The sequence below is a fragment of the Notothenia rossii genome (genome assembly GCF_949606895.1).
Source record: "Notothenia rossii genome assembly, chromosome: 7".
NCBI lineage: Eukaryota > Metazoa > Chordata > Actinopteri > Perciformes > Nototheniidae > Notothenia > Notothenia rossii.
The window spans coordinates 75750379-75767982 of NC_136905.1; the positions used below are offsets into that span (position 1 = coordinate 75750379).

Consider the following 17604-nt stretch of genomic DNA (forward strand, 5'->3'; position numbering starts at 1 on the left):
TCATCACCCCCCCTATATTACAGCCCATCACTCCCCAGCCACCAGAGGAGGAAGACAGGCATATTAAAAGAAATAAAGCCACAGGGGACATATCAGATTTCAAATATAGTATTGTAATGACAGCTATAAACTGTAGCCTGAGTGCTTTGGATGGACCGTCTTAATGTTCTATGTGGGACCAGAGAAGGTTTTTTTTATAGACCAAGTCCAATCAGTATACCGTGCTGTTTCGTTTTTTATTTATCTGACTCAAGCAGTTCAAAAGAATGTGTTGTTGTGCTTGGTGAACCGTTTGCAGCATCATTGGGCACTTTGATCTGCTTTATATTACTTTGTTGTGTATTGATCATCCATCTCCTTTCAAACAGAGCTTGAGATACAAGTGTGATTTTATTTTAATTTGTTCTTGCTCTATGCTTTGTTGTGTGGTGTTTATTGGTTGATGGGTTGGCAAAACACATTCCTTATCAGGTTCAAGCAGTTCTATAGCTCTATCTATAGAGACTGAAAACACATCTCTTTCGACTCCACTTCGAGCGATAGAATTACTAACAAAGCACTTATATACTTACTAACAAAGCACTTATATACTAATAAAGGAATGGCTTATCTAAAGCCAGTTGAGTAGCCCTTGAAATGTTTTGGCTCTATGAAACCTGATGTACTTACAGTATATGATTCTGTTTTCTTCAAGTTTGTATCTTCTTGGTCGAATGCACTTCTTGTAAGTTGCTTTGGATAAAAGCTAAATGAAATGTAATGTAATGTATCTTTGTACTTTGTAAACCATTCACCATGTTCAGCATCATTGAGCACTTTAATCAGCTTTTTTATATGATTTATTTATATCAGAGCTTAATCTATAAAACTTGATTGAGATGATTGTATTTGAGGTTTGCATTTATAAGTTATGATGTTGTCTGTTGTTGTGTGGTGTTAAATGGTTAATGGGTTGGTTAAATTGTTTGCTTCTTACTTAAAAAGTCAATAACCTTGGAGTGTCAGATGACTTGCAGTACAAAGGTCGTTTCAGTATAGCTGTAATAAATAATCCAAAGAACTTCCAGCTTTTTTTCAATCTGTCGTAACTTTATTATTAAGAATTAAGTTTGATTTGGAGCTATGTTATTTGTCTCAAGCTGCTTTACAATATCAAAGTGCCAATAGCCTGACCTGGTTTGTTCTAATGCTGCTAATTAGCTAATGAGTAGCTTTCAGTTGCTATTGGATTGCAAACAACCCTTTTTCTACAGCTTGCCCTCTAACCCATCACACCAGGATTGGTGTCTTGTCCACGCTGTCCTTGTTAGAGAACTGGACCTCGCATCTCCAGGTGTCTTTGTGTGTTTTCATGCCATCAAAGTTCAATCTTCCTCCCTCTCACTTGGATAAAAGGACCAAATAAGAGGAAGATTCGCCAAAGGGTTTGAACCCTCTACTTCAAATCCTGGCAAACACAGAAAGACTGTTTCGGCTCAACTGAGAGAGTTCATGGTTGGGTCCAACCTTGGCCGTTCTTTGGGCTGAGGTGACGTTGGCCAACCGTTGAGTCGTCAAGTCGCTCAATTAGGAGTCTTTGTTTGGCGGAGGTGAGAGCTGTGTCTCTGAGCTTTCAGTTCCAGATGGGTAGAGTTGTTTGAGTCTGTCTGTTCCTTCTGACAGGGGCCCGGAAAGGTCCTAAAGGGTCCAGGAAGTCTGCTGACGTTGAATGAACTAAACTGGAACAGTGTTTATCTGCAGGCTGGCACTCAGTGTGTGACTGTCCCTCTGCCTTGTCTGTTTTTCACTCTCATCCAAACATTGAATTTCTTTGATTTCTGACTCTCACTGCTACTGTGAGATTTCACACTTGAATACAAACACGCTTTTCTTGGCTTTCAATGTCTTCCTGGGTCTCTTTCTTTAATGTCCTCCCTTTTAACACAAATCCATTTCTTTTTAACGCCAGAGAAACTTCCTCTGGAGGGACCTTTGGGATTTTAGCCTTTGCAGACCATTTACATGTACATGCAAATAAAAATAACACACTCCAGTGAAGCAAAAGCATAATAGAGCACCTCAAGGCAAAGCTTACATTCACTAAATGATTGAGGACTTAACAAGTTTTCTTTAAAATACATTTAAGCACAATTTAAAAGACACAAACAGATATGTTTACAGTATAGTGTTATCAATCTTTCCATATTCAGAATGTGTCTGTACAACATGTTATTCTTTGAGTGCACTTTCACTCTCCCCCCCCCCCCCCCCCCCTCTTATTTTCATTCGCTCATGAACTATCATCAAATCTCACAACCTCCTCAAAGTCTTTAAACACATCCCTTTGTATTTTTTTTTGTCATTATTATTGGCTGCGAGGAGGCAGCCATGGGGGAAAAAAGAGGGAGAACTATTTCGAGTTAGGTCTCTATGGAAACAGAGAAGCAGCCGCAGGGTTCAGAGGAGGCTGGCGGATCAGCACATGGCTTTAAGTTTGAAAAAAGTGCTTCCAGATTCCTCTATTCCTTTTGAATATCATGAATTAATTACAAATAGTGATTTTTAAATCTTTAATAAAAAAAAAAGTGTCAGTATTTGCCGGCCCCATCTCATGCCTGCTCATCAAAACCTTGCTGTGCGCTCTTTCATAACATTTATTTTGTTCAAATTAGTAGTAATCTGTTAACTTTTTACCCGGTAGCCTACAACTGCGCAAATATTTCATATACAGTAGCTGACATAAACAAATACATTTTTGTAGGGTTGCCAGCAGGGCTCGAGTTTAAGGACCTCCCGTCGTCCCGGGGCCGAAAAAAATAGTGTCAGGGAGGATAAAAAATAATTTTGGGACGAATTTGGGACGAGAGTTAAAATAAAAATACCCTGCTAACTCTACTACAAACGGCGATGAAAATGAAATCGACTGCACGTTGTGTGTAGCACACAATTATTAAACCTCCTTGTCAACATAAACACACAAAACATTTAGCAACCCGCGAAACACACACACACACACACACACACACACACACACACACACACACACACACACACACACACACACACACACACACACACACACACACACACACACACACACACACACACACACACACACACACACACACACACACACACACACACACACACACACACACACACACACACACACACACACACGTAAACTGTGTCCATGTGCTGTCAGCCAGCCGCACAGCTGGCTGTGCCCGCGAATTCCTGGCCCGCAAATTCGCGGGTCTATCTACAGTAGGCTATGTACTGAGTGTGTGTATTTCGCGGGTTGAGTGATGTAAAATGACAATGGTATCCCGTGGAGGAATTCTGAAATGTTTTACCTTTACATCACAAAAACGCACAGCAGAACCAGACCCTGGAGCGCCGGCCTCTTTATTTACTTACTCCACTTCATCCCCTATGGGTAATAAGGCTGAGATGAGAACCCTCCATCGTATTTAGTCCTTAGCAATATGCTGCGCCTCTCCCCATGTATGGATGGGTACCGAGCCCCGGTATTAAACGGGCTCCGCCCGGGCCGGAATTATTAAAGACAGTGGTAACGTTAAACTCCGACGTTATCTGACTTTTTATCGGTACTGGAGACATTTAAAAAATATATGTCATATGTAGTATTGCTACATAAACATTATATCGCAGTTTTAGTTTATCCAACTCCGTTTCTAATATGCAATAAGACTACAACATGCGTCCATGATGTATTTTCGAGCTTTCCAATCCAGACGAGATCGCTTTCTCCCCCGTCTGTGTGCGAGGGGGCGGGGCAGTTTGTAAAGGTCTCCTGACTGTGTTCCAGACTGTCCTCCTGGTTAGTGGTTACTCTGGGTTCTGTCTTCAGGACAGAGTGTTGGATTTTTTTTGTTAATTGGATGGGACTTGATTTGATTCAATATTAGTAATTTTCTCGTTTGTGTGTTTGTTTAAATATATTTGGCCTTTGTCATGTGATTGACTGATTTACTCAAATAATAAGGTTGATGAATTATCATCTAATGATTTGTATGATGTTTTATTTATGTTAAAGGTCACTTTGAATGATTTTAACTAATGATAAGTAGTAGAAAAGCTAATATTTTAAATTCGGGACGGTCCACATTAATTTCGGGACGGCTTAGATTGTATTTCGGGACGGTTCCGGGAGGATGGTGAAAAAAGTTAGTCGAGAGCCCTGGTTGCCAGAGCAAAGCGATCGACTAAATCAATATGCAAATAAAAATGCTGTATTCAGTTCTGCTTATTGATTATATAATAGAAAGTTAAACAATTTGCAGTGTAAATATAGAATCTCTTGACTTGTATGATTGGCTGCCTTGGTGTTAGAGAGTGTAAGTGGTTGTTCTTCTCCAGTATTTATGAGGGCATCAATGTGTGTGTGTCTTCATCCCTGTCCCATGTCTTCCTCTCCAGCTCTGCTCTATGCCACCATCTTTGGAAACGTGACCACCATCTTCCAGCAGATGTACGCCAACACCAACCGCTACCACGAGATGCTCAACAACGTCAGGGACTTCCTGAAGCTCTACCAGGTCCCCACGGGCCTCAGCGAGCGGGTCATGGACTACATCGTCTCCACCTGGTCCATGTCCAAGGGCATCGATACGGAGAAGGTGAGTCTCAGAGGTCAAAGGTCAAGGGATAGGCTGATGGAAGATTTTAGTATTGATTTGACATCTTTGTTTGGTGGCAATGATGTTTGAGAAAAGAAACCTCCTTGTTTTATTTTTAATCTGATTGGGGGAGACTGAACGTGTGATGCAATCTTACATTCCTGAGTCTCTGCAGTTTGAACATAATAATAATAATAATACATTTTAATTGGGGGGCGCCTTTCATTGCACCCAAGGACACCTTACAGGGCATAGGGACAACATAGGAAACAATTAAAACAGTGGATTTAGTGAAATATCAGCCGGGGTAAAACAAGACAAACAACAGGAAATGGACACAGGGTACAGTTTATAAAGAAAATGCCAGTTTGAACAGGTGGGTTTTGAGTTGGATTTTGAATGTTGTTATGGAACCAGACTGTCGGATGTGTAGTGGCAGGGTCTGGGAGCCGAGCAGCTGAAAGCTTGAGTGCCCATGGTTTTGAGGCGAGAGCTTGGGACGGTGAGAAGTCCTACGGACGAAACATGTCGTTAACAAACATTGCATGCCCAGCTTTATGTGATTCAATTGAGGTTTTGCAGCTTTAGACCAAGCTGTTAGCTCAGCTCTATATTTAGAATTTAAATATTCGGGAAGAGAAAGAGAAACAAAAGATTAAAATAAGCACACGTTCATTAAATATTCTACCATTCCTTGGATTTAATATTCCACTGTGATAATTCATCTTCTCAGAATCTTCTCCTGACTTCCATGGAGCTACAAACTTATCTCGAGCAGAACATAATCACCTTACCTGTAAAGTGCAAAATCCATTTGGGAGCCATGCCTTACCTGCATAACAAGCAGCCTTCAAAGAGGCAAAAAAGAATCTGATAAAAGCGACCGCACATTAAAGTGCATTTTCTCCCTGCCGCTGTTAGATTAAAACAACTGCTTCTCTTCCTCTCTTTGTATCTGTCTTTTAACTTCAGACAGTAATATCAGACAGGTCTAATATTACTTGGGGACATGCAGTCATTTGTTATAAGTGGAGTAAACATGAATTCTTCTAACATGAATCTGTCATGTCTGTGTGTTGCAAAGTGAAGAGGTAATCATTTATCCAAATCAGACTTCCTGCTCTGATAGCACTCTTCTGCAACACTAAACTGTGTTTGATGTCTGGCTCTGTTTATGTTCCCTCCTTCAACTCTGGAGGAACATAAAGTATAACATTCAAGTGTATGTTTTCCTAGTCATGACATTTTATGGGGGGAATTTCTGTAGACAAGATTGTGTTTGCATCATTGAAATAATGTGTCTCTGTCTTCCAGGTATTATCGATCTGTCCTAAGGACATGCGGGCTGACATCTGTGTCCACCTAAACAGGAAGGTATGTATCTCATGGTTTTCCTACAGACACTCATTAGTAGTAAGGCAGCGCTTCACTTTTTACAAAATGAAACCCAATTCATGGTTTGACATGGTTTGAAAAAAGGAAATAAGCAGTCAGCTCAGTTAGAAATATAAACATTAGAGATGTTAGGAGTTAACAGTATAATTTGTCACTGAGACTAATCATTTTTGCAATCCAGTAAACTGTTAAAAATGTAAAGAAAGTTTAGCTTGATTAAGTGACCCTGAGCCAAAGTTGTTTCTAAACTCGGTGCTAACCCTGTTAGCTTTAATTGGCATATTCCCATACCCAGACTTCCTGTACACACACTGCAGTCATTTAAAGAAAGCTGTCCTTAACGGCAAAGTGAAGGCATAGCTTTCACCTGTTGAACATTTTGACCAAAAAGAAGTGGATTTTTCAAAAGAAGTGGATCTGATTTTCAGCAAAAAGTCCTTTTTACCTTTGTCAAGAAATAATTTTTTCCCCACATTTTCACTGAAATAAAACGTGTGCAAAGTAAAATGTGAGAGCTAAAGACAATTGAGCCTAAATGTGATGCTTGTTAATTTGCCAAGGTTTTTTTTAAGGTAGTTGGTTCATCTCTACATGAGATGATACTTTGGTCGATTTCTTAAAAATTAAATGAGAAAAAGTTCTTATAAGTTCTCTCCCAGTACTTATAAAGATTTTGGTGATATTATTTTTGGTGATATTACTTTCTCCATACATAATTAATATCAGTCTGATTGCTGGTGGAACATTTCAGAATTCATGACTGAAAACCTGAAAATAATTGAGCAAAGATATGTGAATTTTTCAAAGACAAATCCAAAAGCTCAGTTTTTTGGTGGAAAACTGACTCAGGTCTTCCCACTTTTTAACAGTAATTAGATCTTTTGCAAAGAAGATTGAGACAAAATTGTAGCAAAATGTATAGTGCTTGTTAAGCAGCCATAGTTTATTAAGTCAGTTTCTACCAAAATATAATGACCTAAGAAATATGCCAAAAAGTCAGTTAAAATTAGAGCCCGAATAATAATAATAATAATAATAATAATAATAATAATAATAATAGAGATTTTACTTGTGTTGTCTTTGACTCCAGTCCAAATTATGAAAATAATTATGAAAATGAGATATTTTGCAGATGTGGTGCTTGTTTAGCAGTAAGTCTTCTAATTGATTTATGTAAGTTAAGTTAATAACTATGATTAAAAAATAAAGAACCCTAGCAATAGGATAATAATTTGGTTTAAAAAAGAAAGAAATGTTGGTCCAAATTTTGAATAAAGATGTTTTCTTTGTATCCTGCCAAAATCAATATCACTGTGCACGCTGGTTGAAAATGGTCAGACTTGACTTGAGATAACTTTAAATGTTGAAACAGCTGCAAATGGCGCTCCATCCAAAAAAAAAAATAGTCCTACAAAACATGTCTTTCTTTTAAATCTAAAGCAGAAAATGGTGTCTGAACCTGGTGTCTGCAGTAGCACAATGACGCATTCAAGTTGTTTTGGTCTCTTATTGTTCTGCAATGCAGAACTCCTGAAAGAGAGCCAAACTGCTGCCCCAGCTAAACAAAGTCCTGAATAAAGCCGGGGAGGTTGAGGTGTATAAGGCCACAGAGGGATTATTTCCTCATGGAGCCTTACATTTCTTCCTGAGAGCTTCAGGTAATTGACAGGAAGCACTGATACGAAAACACTGAACTCATCCCGGTGAAATGAGAAGCAAACCAAATGAAGACTCCACTGTTGCAGTGATGGATTATCTCACTGTGTACTGTAGAGGCTGTGTTTCATTTTGCACACATAAAGAGATCCCAGAAAAAGACTATTCCTGCAGAAAGAAAGCACTTTTAGACTGTAGAGAGGAAGACCTGCATGTTGCCTGATGTGTTCGAAAGGCTGCAGGATTTATTTTATTAACAGTTTGAAATGACAGCCTAAAACAGTCTTTTCATACTGATGATTTTGTTATTGGGAGAAGCTAATAATAGTAATATTAAAGTTTGTCAAATGGGTGTCGCTAAAAAAAGGTTATGCTGCACTCACAACAAAAAACATGGAATCCCCAATTGAATAATGTTTTTGTCTTCTGTAGACCTTGAATGTTAAGAAAACAATGTATGACTATGTTACCTGTATTGTTAAGAAAACTAAAATGTACATTGTTCCCTATGTTTAGACAGTAACGCTACAAAATATTCAAAACGACTATTAGAAGTCATAGCTTCAATGGCCATAATGAAGTCAATAAAAATACTTTGCAAATGTCATAAAAGAAAATGGTGTCAAGTTCAAATAATTACAAATGTAGAGTTGTCAAATTGAAGTTACCTACGGCATTTACTCTGTTTCTGCAGGAAAATGAACTCTTATTTCACTCTTCTCCAGAAAAAAGAGTCTTAGAAATGTAGCTATGATCATGTGGGCAGAGTTTGACTGCCCTAGCAACAGCTTTTAAAGAAAAGACAAAAAAGTATTAATATCCCTCTTTCAGGTGTTCAATGAACATCCAGCGTTCCGGCTGGCCAGCGACGGCTGCCTGCGCTCACTGGCGGTGGAGTTTCAGACCACACACTGCGCCCCGGGGGATCTGATCTTCCACGCCGGGGAAAGCGTGGACACCCTGTGCTTCGTCGTGTCGGGGTCACTGGAGGTCATCCAGGACGACGAGGTCATCGCCATCTTAGGTATGTGGACATTTACTATTATGTCATTACTTGTGTTTTGGAATGAGGTTGAGAGTCAAACTCCTAGCTATGCGTGTGTACTGTAATATTTATGAAGAGGGATGATAAGAGTCTAACAGGGATAATATCGGGGACACTTCTTTTTACTGAGAAAATCACAAACACATTGCTGCAGCATTCAGCGTAGAGTGCAGTATCATAACCATCAGCAGGCCTCCGGTGAGCGTTTACTGACAGCGAATAACAAGAATCAAAGATTATCACAGCAGAGAGTGAGTGTGTTTGTTGTTGAGATCCTTTGGTGTGTAGGACTGTTGAGGTAGGTGCTTACCAACAACAAAAATAAGTCAGTCTGACAGTCTCTGCTGTTGGGAAATTTGACTAGTGCTTATTACTGTTCTGGCTTATGAGACAATCATCCTAAAAACAACATTCAAGTTTATTTCCATCAAGGGACCATTTAAACCAGAAGGGGCATTAACCAGAGCCCTGGTTTAAAAACAGGCTCTCTAAAATACCTCTTAAAGGAAAACAACTCTTCTTTTTTTCCCAGCTCTTTCTATTTGTTCTACCAGTTATAATATGTTTCCCTTGAGCACATCAACATCCCTTGTCAATACAGAACAACCTTCAGAAAGTGGCAAACAACTTTTTGATTCTCAAAAAAGTGTTAATGCATGTTTAATCTTAAAATATGTCCTTTTTTCTACCTCGAAAACATCATTTTTACAGCATGTTAACTGTTTACTTATGTAATACTGCATTCTGTAGTCGACGGAAATATCAGTTTTAGCTCATCTTTGTCAATGTATTTTTTTTTTATTATAAGCAATATTATCTATAATAAACTGCATTATTATGGTAGGTAGTGGTGCAGGAAAATACCTGTACTGCTTCCGATCTGTAATGCTAGTTTCTGGCAAGATAGTAATCCGTTATGTACGAAGGACGTCCCAATAGCTGAAATGCACACGGTAGAGTCGAGGAGGGGTGCGGGAGGAGGGGTGCGGAAGGATACACGCGAGCGGAAGGATACACGCGAGCAGACTACGCGGAAGTGTTTTCACTACTCGCGTATAAAAGCCCCGCCCCCACCTTCACAGCTGGTCGATTTCGGCCCAATCTCAAACCACTCCCTCGACCCTACCCCTCCTTGACGGAGTGAACTCCGTCTGTAGCCACACTCGCAGCTCAACGAGGCTCCCTCCTGTCAGATGGAGGGAGTAAATACAGCAGCAAGCTTTCGGACGGCCTCCCCTCTCTCCGGCAGAAACAGGAAATGCCGTACAGTAACTGTATGTAACAACGGTTTCAAATCAGCATCTCTTTGACAAAAAATGTAAATTAATAACTCAAATAAAACTCCAAACATCTTTAATTGTTACTTTTTTGTAAAGCTCTTTTAGTTTTAAACCTGATGTTTATCAGCTTCTTAGTTTTTGCAACAGTCTGTAAATATACACAACTTTATAATAAAATACACACATTTACCTTTTTCTAGACTAAAGACAGGTATGATCCTAAGTTAAAAACATATGAGGTTATCATGAGGTTGTTAACATCGCAGTTTATTAGTGGATGTTTGCTGGAACTAGTTGTAAACAGCGTGTTTCGTGACGGACACACACAGCGTGACTCCGGTCAGGGAGAGACCGGTCTCAAGTCAGCACCGCTGCAGACTCGCTGTTTGAGGGCTTGATAACCCACTCCCCCTCCACACCGCTCCACATTCGTTGGTTTGGAACACCCCTCAATATGGCGGACCCTCCGCGTGAACGTGCAAACGGAGGGGTAGGGTGTAGGGGGTGGTTTGGGAATCGGCCTGAAACAGAGGAAAACCGACAACTGGAAGATGAGTGGAAAAACGTCACATAAATGTATAAGTGCTCACAGCTCCGTGGGAATTATTATGTGCGATTCATTTCTAAAAGGCTTTCACATTACTATAATTATATTTTAATTTAAATGTAGGCTGCATTTTACACCATAACGGAACACAAAAGCAGGACCAACCATCATACATTGAATTCCTTGACTAACAAGAGAAAGATTCATTAATTCAAATACATATGTAACAACAAATGGGCCGGTTCTAAGGGGTTATTCAGTTAAGCCCGATGAGAGGGGATACAGCTGTGCACGTCATCATTAACAGACGTCGTTTAAAAGTGACGTTTGAGTGAACGAGGACATCCCAATTAATACCTGAGGACTCCTCTGTCCTCGCGTCACCTCCTCGTGTCTCTCGCTCGCATCTTACGGAGGCGGAGCTAAGACGCAAGGAAGGGAAGCGAGTGAGGGAAAGGAGGAGTCGAGGAGGGGTATTGGGACGAGGCTCATGATTGGCTGTTGCCTCTTTTGAATGACGAATACACACTACCGCTGCCTGCTGGTAAGGACAGTTATTGCCACTCGTCGACTGAAGTCTTTGCAGTGTGTTCGTAGGCGGGCGGCGTATAGGCGGGCGGCGTAGCCGACGCGGGTGACGTAGCGGACGTAAAAGTCAGGACGCCTTCGGTATGCGTTCTTTGGTCTCAGGTTGGTGTGTAGCGGCCTTTACACAGAATTAGGAGAGAAAATACACGAATAACACTCTGATTATCTTGGCTCTTCTCTCCGTTGTGTGATCAGTTGTCGATTGAGGCAGCAGTCAGAGGTTCATAGAGAGAATAAAAGACGTTTGATGAATTGCTTCATCACACTGAAGACATTAATCAATACCTTGTGAGCCAGTTGTCGTCAGGAGATCATGTTGCTCTGGAAAGATAGAAAGGGTCAAATCATTATTATTTTTTAAACTTGTCTGCTGTTGTTTGCCATTTATTTCTTCCCGATCTGCGCCTGACATTTTGAATTCATTGGTCTTCAGGCCTTTTAATGGCTAAGCATCAATTTCACACAGAGATATCCCTCTGATTTCCTGAAGGAAGGTGAGGAAGCTCTTCCAGTGTCCTGTTGAGCAGCTATTTCCAGTCTCCTGTTGAGCAGCTACTTCCAGACACTGTTTACCAAATCGGAGGCACACACAGTTCCTATATTCAAACGTTCCACGCATGTATATAAGTAATTTGCGCCAGATTTGATTTGAGATTGTAGAAAAAGCTTTTGTGTTGTGAAAAAACTCTTAAAGCATGGCTAATTACAGCTGCAATGAGAGATACCACAATGTAAGTTATTTACAGATTCATGAGGGCAATAACTCCTTGATCTTCTGTAAAAAAGCTTGCATATATACAAGTTGTCCAACTTATTTCTCCTGACACAGTGACTTTATGAACAGCTGAGCACAGAAGGGAGAGCATATTTCTTATTCACACCTGGTCAAATGCTTTTTCCCTGTATCGAAACACACAAGGCTCAGTGGAGATGATGAAGGAAGAAGCAAAAGGAAGGAAGTCGATGGCTTTGGATGAAGGATGGATAGAGAGGTGACTAGCAAGGGAAGGACAGGATTAAGGAACAAAGCAAGGGAGGAGGAGTTCAACTGTTGGCCACATGATAAAAGAAAGATTTGATAATTGGTATTAGAGGTAGAAGAGGGAAAACAGAAGAGAAAGATTAGAAGGACATAGGAAAAGATTCAAAGAATGTGAGGGATACACAAAGGGGGGGGGGGGGCAAATGAGGTAAATTAGAAAGAGCATGGAGGAAACAGAGGAAGATGAAGGGAGTGTTGGTCGTGGCTTTAAAGCCACTGATTTCCCCTGGCTGCAGAGTGAGGCTTCTCCCTCAGGCTGTAATACACTCTGCTCTCATTAGTGTCCAATGACACACACACACACACACACACACACACACACACACACACACACACACACACACACACACACACACACACACACACACACACACACACACACACACACACACACACACACACTCGTGTAGCAAAGGTACTGTCGGAGTAGAGGTTTTATTATTTTTAAACAATTTCCCAAATTGGGATCAATAAAGTACCATCTGCTCTTATCTTATCTTATTACTGCTGTTTAATGTCTCTTTGCAGAGGCTCTGGAAATGAGTTTTCTCTAGTGGGGGTGAGACAATAAAGTATCTAAATACACAAGCTCATGACATCTCATACACAAAGTGCACATAAGAGAGCACACGCGCATGAGCACACGCCCATGAACACAATACTTTCCCCAAAGTAACAAGGCAATACTGTGGCGGTCCCCTGTAAATACTCACAAATAATGACTCTCATTTCCCAACATCCGCCAGGCTTACTATCCCAAACCACTTGTTCAGGACAATCTGTGGGAGGCAGCCGGGATGTGTAACAGAGGGAGAAGATCTCAGTGACACTAATGTAGCAGACAAAGTTTGTCTTGACAAAAAAGCTTAAGAGGCTTGAAAGCTGTCCAGTAATGCTTCGGACACACAGCAGCCAATTACAGCTGACTGATTTTTATTTAAAGGTCACCTATCATGCTATATTTGAATAATATAGTGTAGGACCATACCTACACTGAACAAAAATATAAACGCAACACTTTTGTTTTTGCTCCCATTTTTCGTGAGATGAACTCAAAGATCTAAAACATTTTCTACATACACAAAATAACAATTTCTCTCAAATATTGTTCACAAATCTGAAAAAAATCTGTGATAGTGAGCACTTCTCCTTTGCCGAGATAATCCATCCCACCTCACAGGTGTGGCATATCAAGATGCTGATTAGACAGCATGATTATTGCACAGGTGTGCCTTAGGCTGGCCACAATAAAAGGCCACTCTGAAACGTGCATTTTTGCTTTATTGGGGGGGTCTGGGGGGGTCCGAAAACCAGTCAGTATCTGGTGTGAGGGTTAGGGTTAGGGTAAGGGTAATGTTGTGAATCGAGTGGCCTTTGTTCATCGTCCATAACATACGCCTGCCCATACCATAACCCCACCACCACCATGGCCCACTCGATTATATTTTTGTTCAGTTTATATAGGACATATTTATACTTTTCATTTTTCAAAATACCAAACAGATCATGCATTTTATCCATTCCTCATTTCGCTCCATTTAACACTGTCTTTTCATGGGCTGATTCTGTGAGAACAGCACCATCTACAGGCCTGGCATATGTACTACAGCGTCTCCAGCGCTTTCAAACGGCAATGTCCGTGGCTGTCTCCTCCTGATTGGTGGAGTTGGCCCAATAGCCGTAGCGCCACTTCTGTGACATCACAGAAGTGTTCAAATCTGTATCAGTCTGTATCAGATCCGTTGCAGCCCCTTTTTAAGAGATTTGGGTATGGAGGAAAATAGAGAGGGTTGTGTTTTCTGACACTTGGTGAGTTCCCTTGAACACCGGGGACACATATTCATGTACAAAAGTGCATTTTGCATGATGGGTCACCTTTAAGGAATCTTGACCAGTTCATGTTTTACATTGACTGACAGCTAGAAGAAACAACATATAACTTCTGTTAAAAAATGTTTTGTTAAAAAGTCCCTGGGAATGGATATGAACATTGGACATCAAATATAACAATAAGCATATTGCATATTCATGTAAATATTAGAAACTATGTGTGTATGTCGCCTGAAAAGGATCATTTATTTGTTTACAATATACTGTACGTGATGTATAGCAGCTAAGCACATTTTATTTGTCAAACTTAACGACTGTCATATTGAGAGGCGTATTGAAAAGTATTAGTGGGTTGCATTTGGGGTCTACTTTTGTACTTTTTACACACCGTCAGCACTTTAGCCTGAATTATCTATTGATGGTTTAGAGAAAATCATCTCACACACTTTTGTTGTTTTGCCAAAATGATGAGCTGATTAATTTTCTTAATCAATTATTCATGCTTGGTTATAAGAAGGAGATTTGAGTCTGGCCTTTTATTCACACTGCAATATGTTCAGACCCAGAATGCAATGCTTCAGCGGTGAACAGTAGGAGGTCAGCCACATACTGCACTACTCTGGCTGCGTCTCAAGATCTTATATTGAGAATCTGCAGGGCTGTTTTTATGTGGAAAACATTAGAGGATGAATGTTATAAGAGGTTAAAGGGAGGATGATTAAAGGCATCAGAGAGATAAAATGTCCTAATGCATCGCTGCTTTTTTAACCATCTTAAGGCTCAGATATAATTCTTTGAAACTCACAATTATACTATTGAACAGAAAATACCTTTTTTGACAACATTATATCCCAAACATGATGTACCCTCTACATTTCAGGATAAGAGCTTTGGGAGGAAGCTAGCGATACTTCAACGCATTAACACTTACAGTCAGTAATGGAGGCTTGATTCAGGAAGCTTTTTGTTGGGAAAATACTGAATGTACTCTTCCAATATCAGAGTAGCACTTGATAACAAAGGCCCTACGTAGCTGTGTACATGACGTGATGTATGATTAGCTGGAAGAGCATCAGGACACACTGTTTTAGGCATATGATGGCGATGTGACAACGATTATCATGATGATTCAGCCTGTGACGTGGGTCTAAGCTAATCTAAACAAAACATTGTATACTGCCTTGAACCGGTATTCCTGCATCTTGGGACTGTGTCTTGTATATAACCATGTGAAGGACACTGTTCAGGAACTAGTTGTACCAAATTCTCTGTATGTGATGACTACTTCCATTCTTGCAAGGATAATGAATACATGTATCCTGATATTGAAGCTCAAGCCGGTGACGAGTGATATTTTTCTAACACACACAATCCTTGTTGGGTTGTGCAAATGAAGCCTGAGCACAAACCATCTCGTATTTATGTAGATGGACCCCAGATGCATTGTCTAGGCATTCTTTGTCTCAAAATTGTTTTAAATTTGACTGCATTTTTTAAATGTATTAAAGGTGGTTGCTTTCATGCTAAACGGCAAAAAGATATTCCCTTAAAGTTTAGTCTTGTCTGGAGAAAGTGTCTCTTTTGTCTTTGAATGAATATTTAAGATTTCATTGTGTTTTTATTCATGCAGTTAGTTTGACTCCTGGCGCTTGGATGATAATAAAGGAAGTTGAGTTTTAGGAGGGAAGCCTGTCTTTGTAGTTATTGTTTATTTTGTTCAAACTGCAACCAACTGCCTTATACATCTACAGAATGTGCATGACTCAAACTGTAACTTTGTAAAGGCACAAGTCATTTCCACAGAAGCTCATATAAGAAATATGTTTATTTATCCCGAGAGAAACACTTCCCATATGTTGCAAAAAATTGAAGCAGCTGCATAATTAATACATCAGTTATCTTAATGAATGGTCTCATTAGCACAAGTGGTTATGATTAATATCACACTGATCATGTTGGGATTTTTAGACACAAGTTCCTCTTGTGGGGAACAGAATGAAGTCATTTAAAGGGGACGTATCATACAAAAAGCACTTTTGGATGTCTTTTATACATAAATATGTGTCCCCGGTGTGTGAGGGAACTCACAAAGTGTCAGAAAATAAAACCCTCTCTCTGCTTTATTGCCTAAAAATAGCATGATAGGTCCACTTTAACTTACTTAATACTTTTTTCTACAATGAACGTATTGAGTATAATTATTCATCGTCTAAAACTGGAACAATTTAAACAATGTCAGAAATATTGCATCATAACTATTTATCTGTAGCAGGAACAACATCTGGGCTGAGTCTGGAAGAACCTGAGTGTGTTAAATGCTAATAGTTTTCATACAATAATGACCATGAATGCTGCTGTAGGGGGATCAGTGTCACAGCAGCTGATTGACTGTCTGCACCCACTCAGGTTTCAGAGATAATGGCCTGAGTGGGGCACGGAGGCATCAGCACACCGGCTCAGAGAATCTGCCGAGATTGCTTGCCCGATGCGCGGTGAGCTGCAATACGAGGGTCAAATCCCTGCCCTCCTGCCCTCAGGCAATTTCTTTTTCTGCTGATGGTGGACACAACCACAAGCAGCATTCAGTGCCAGCTACACATTTGTCACGATGTTAGCTGCGAGTTGATCCTCATGTTGACAAATATATGTCCACCTGAGTTAATTTTAAAGAGGACATATTCTGCTCATGTTCATAATTACATTGTGTGTCTCTACTGGGACATGTCTCCATGCTTTCATGTTCAGACAGCTCTTTATTTTTCTTTTACTGCCTGTGCTGCAGCACCTCTTTTCACCATCTGTCTGAAACCAGGGCCCAGTCTGCTCTGATTGGTTAGCTGATCGGCTCTGTTGTCAGGTCAGCCGTTTATAGTCCTGTTTCTTAGCCTATGACGTACAATGTGTTGATGCGCAGGCCAATAGAAGAGCGAGTGTAACGGAAGTAAACAAAGGAGTCCAATGAAGGCGTTTCAGGAAGGGGGGAGAGTTTTTGGAAGGATCTTTTAGACTTACAAGCCGTTTCTCAATCGCAAGGAAACTGGCTTCCAAGCCAATATTTCAAGGATGCTACGTCATCGAGTGCCGCCGAAGGACTGTTCCAATCTCCAGCATACTTGGAATTCCACCGAGGCCGCGCCCTTGGTTTGGGGGTAATTTCGAGGCTGCACATGGGTAGACTTTGCGTCCTTCAAATCCCCACAATGCTTTGCGCACGGACCAATTTCCCCAAATCTTTGGCGGAAAATGTAAGGCGGGGCCTCTCATATGACGCACACCTGCACACTTGCTCGCCTGTTCCACTCTTCGTTTTCCGAATGCCAGGAAGGATTCTTTCCTAGTTTCTGAAGCAAGATGCTCAGCAGACAAGTGCTACCAAGCAAGCGTACTCGCGATTGAGAAACACGCACAGTTTATGTATAATCACAGAGGTAGAAGATTATAGACCTCATGTCCCCCTTCTTTATTCAATTTGTTTGTTTATGTTCAAACGATATAGAAACATCTGATCTAGTATCACATAAGACTGCCCATACTGTATGTTGTTAAAACTTCACAAGGGACTACACTGCGAGATTCCAATGGGATCAAAGGAATACTAC

At 40.4% G+C, this 17604-nt stretch overlaps 1 protein-coding gene across 2 annotated transcripts in view; it reads left to right on the forward strand.

The window, feature by feature from the left end:
• Window positions 1-17604, forward strand: part of kcnh5b (potassium voltage-gated channel, subfamily H (eag-related), member 5b) — a 142106-nt gene that overhangs the window by 95401 nt on the left and 29101 nt on the right. For both annotated transcript variants that reach the window (XM_079641236.1, XM_079641237.1), the window contains 3 exons: window positions 4423-4622; window positions 5937-5996; window positions 8505-8697. In XM_079641236.1, the coding sequence (XP_079497362.1) occupies window positions 4423-4622; window positions 5937-5996; window positions 8505-8697 (453 nt within the window). The remainder of the gene's footprint in view (window positions 1-4422; window positions 4623-5936; window positions 5997-8504; window positions 8698-17604) is intronic.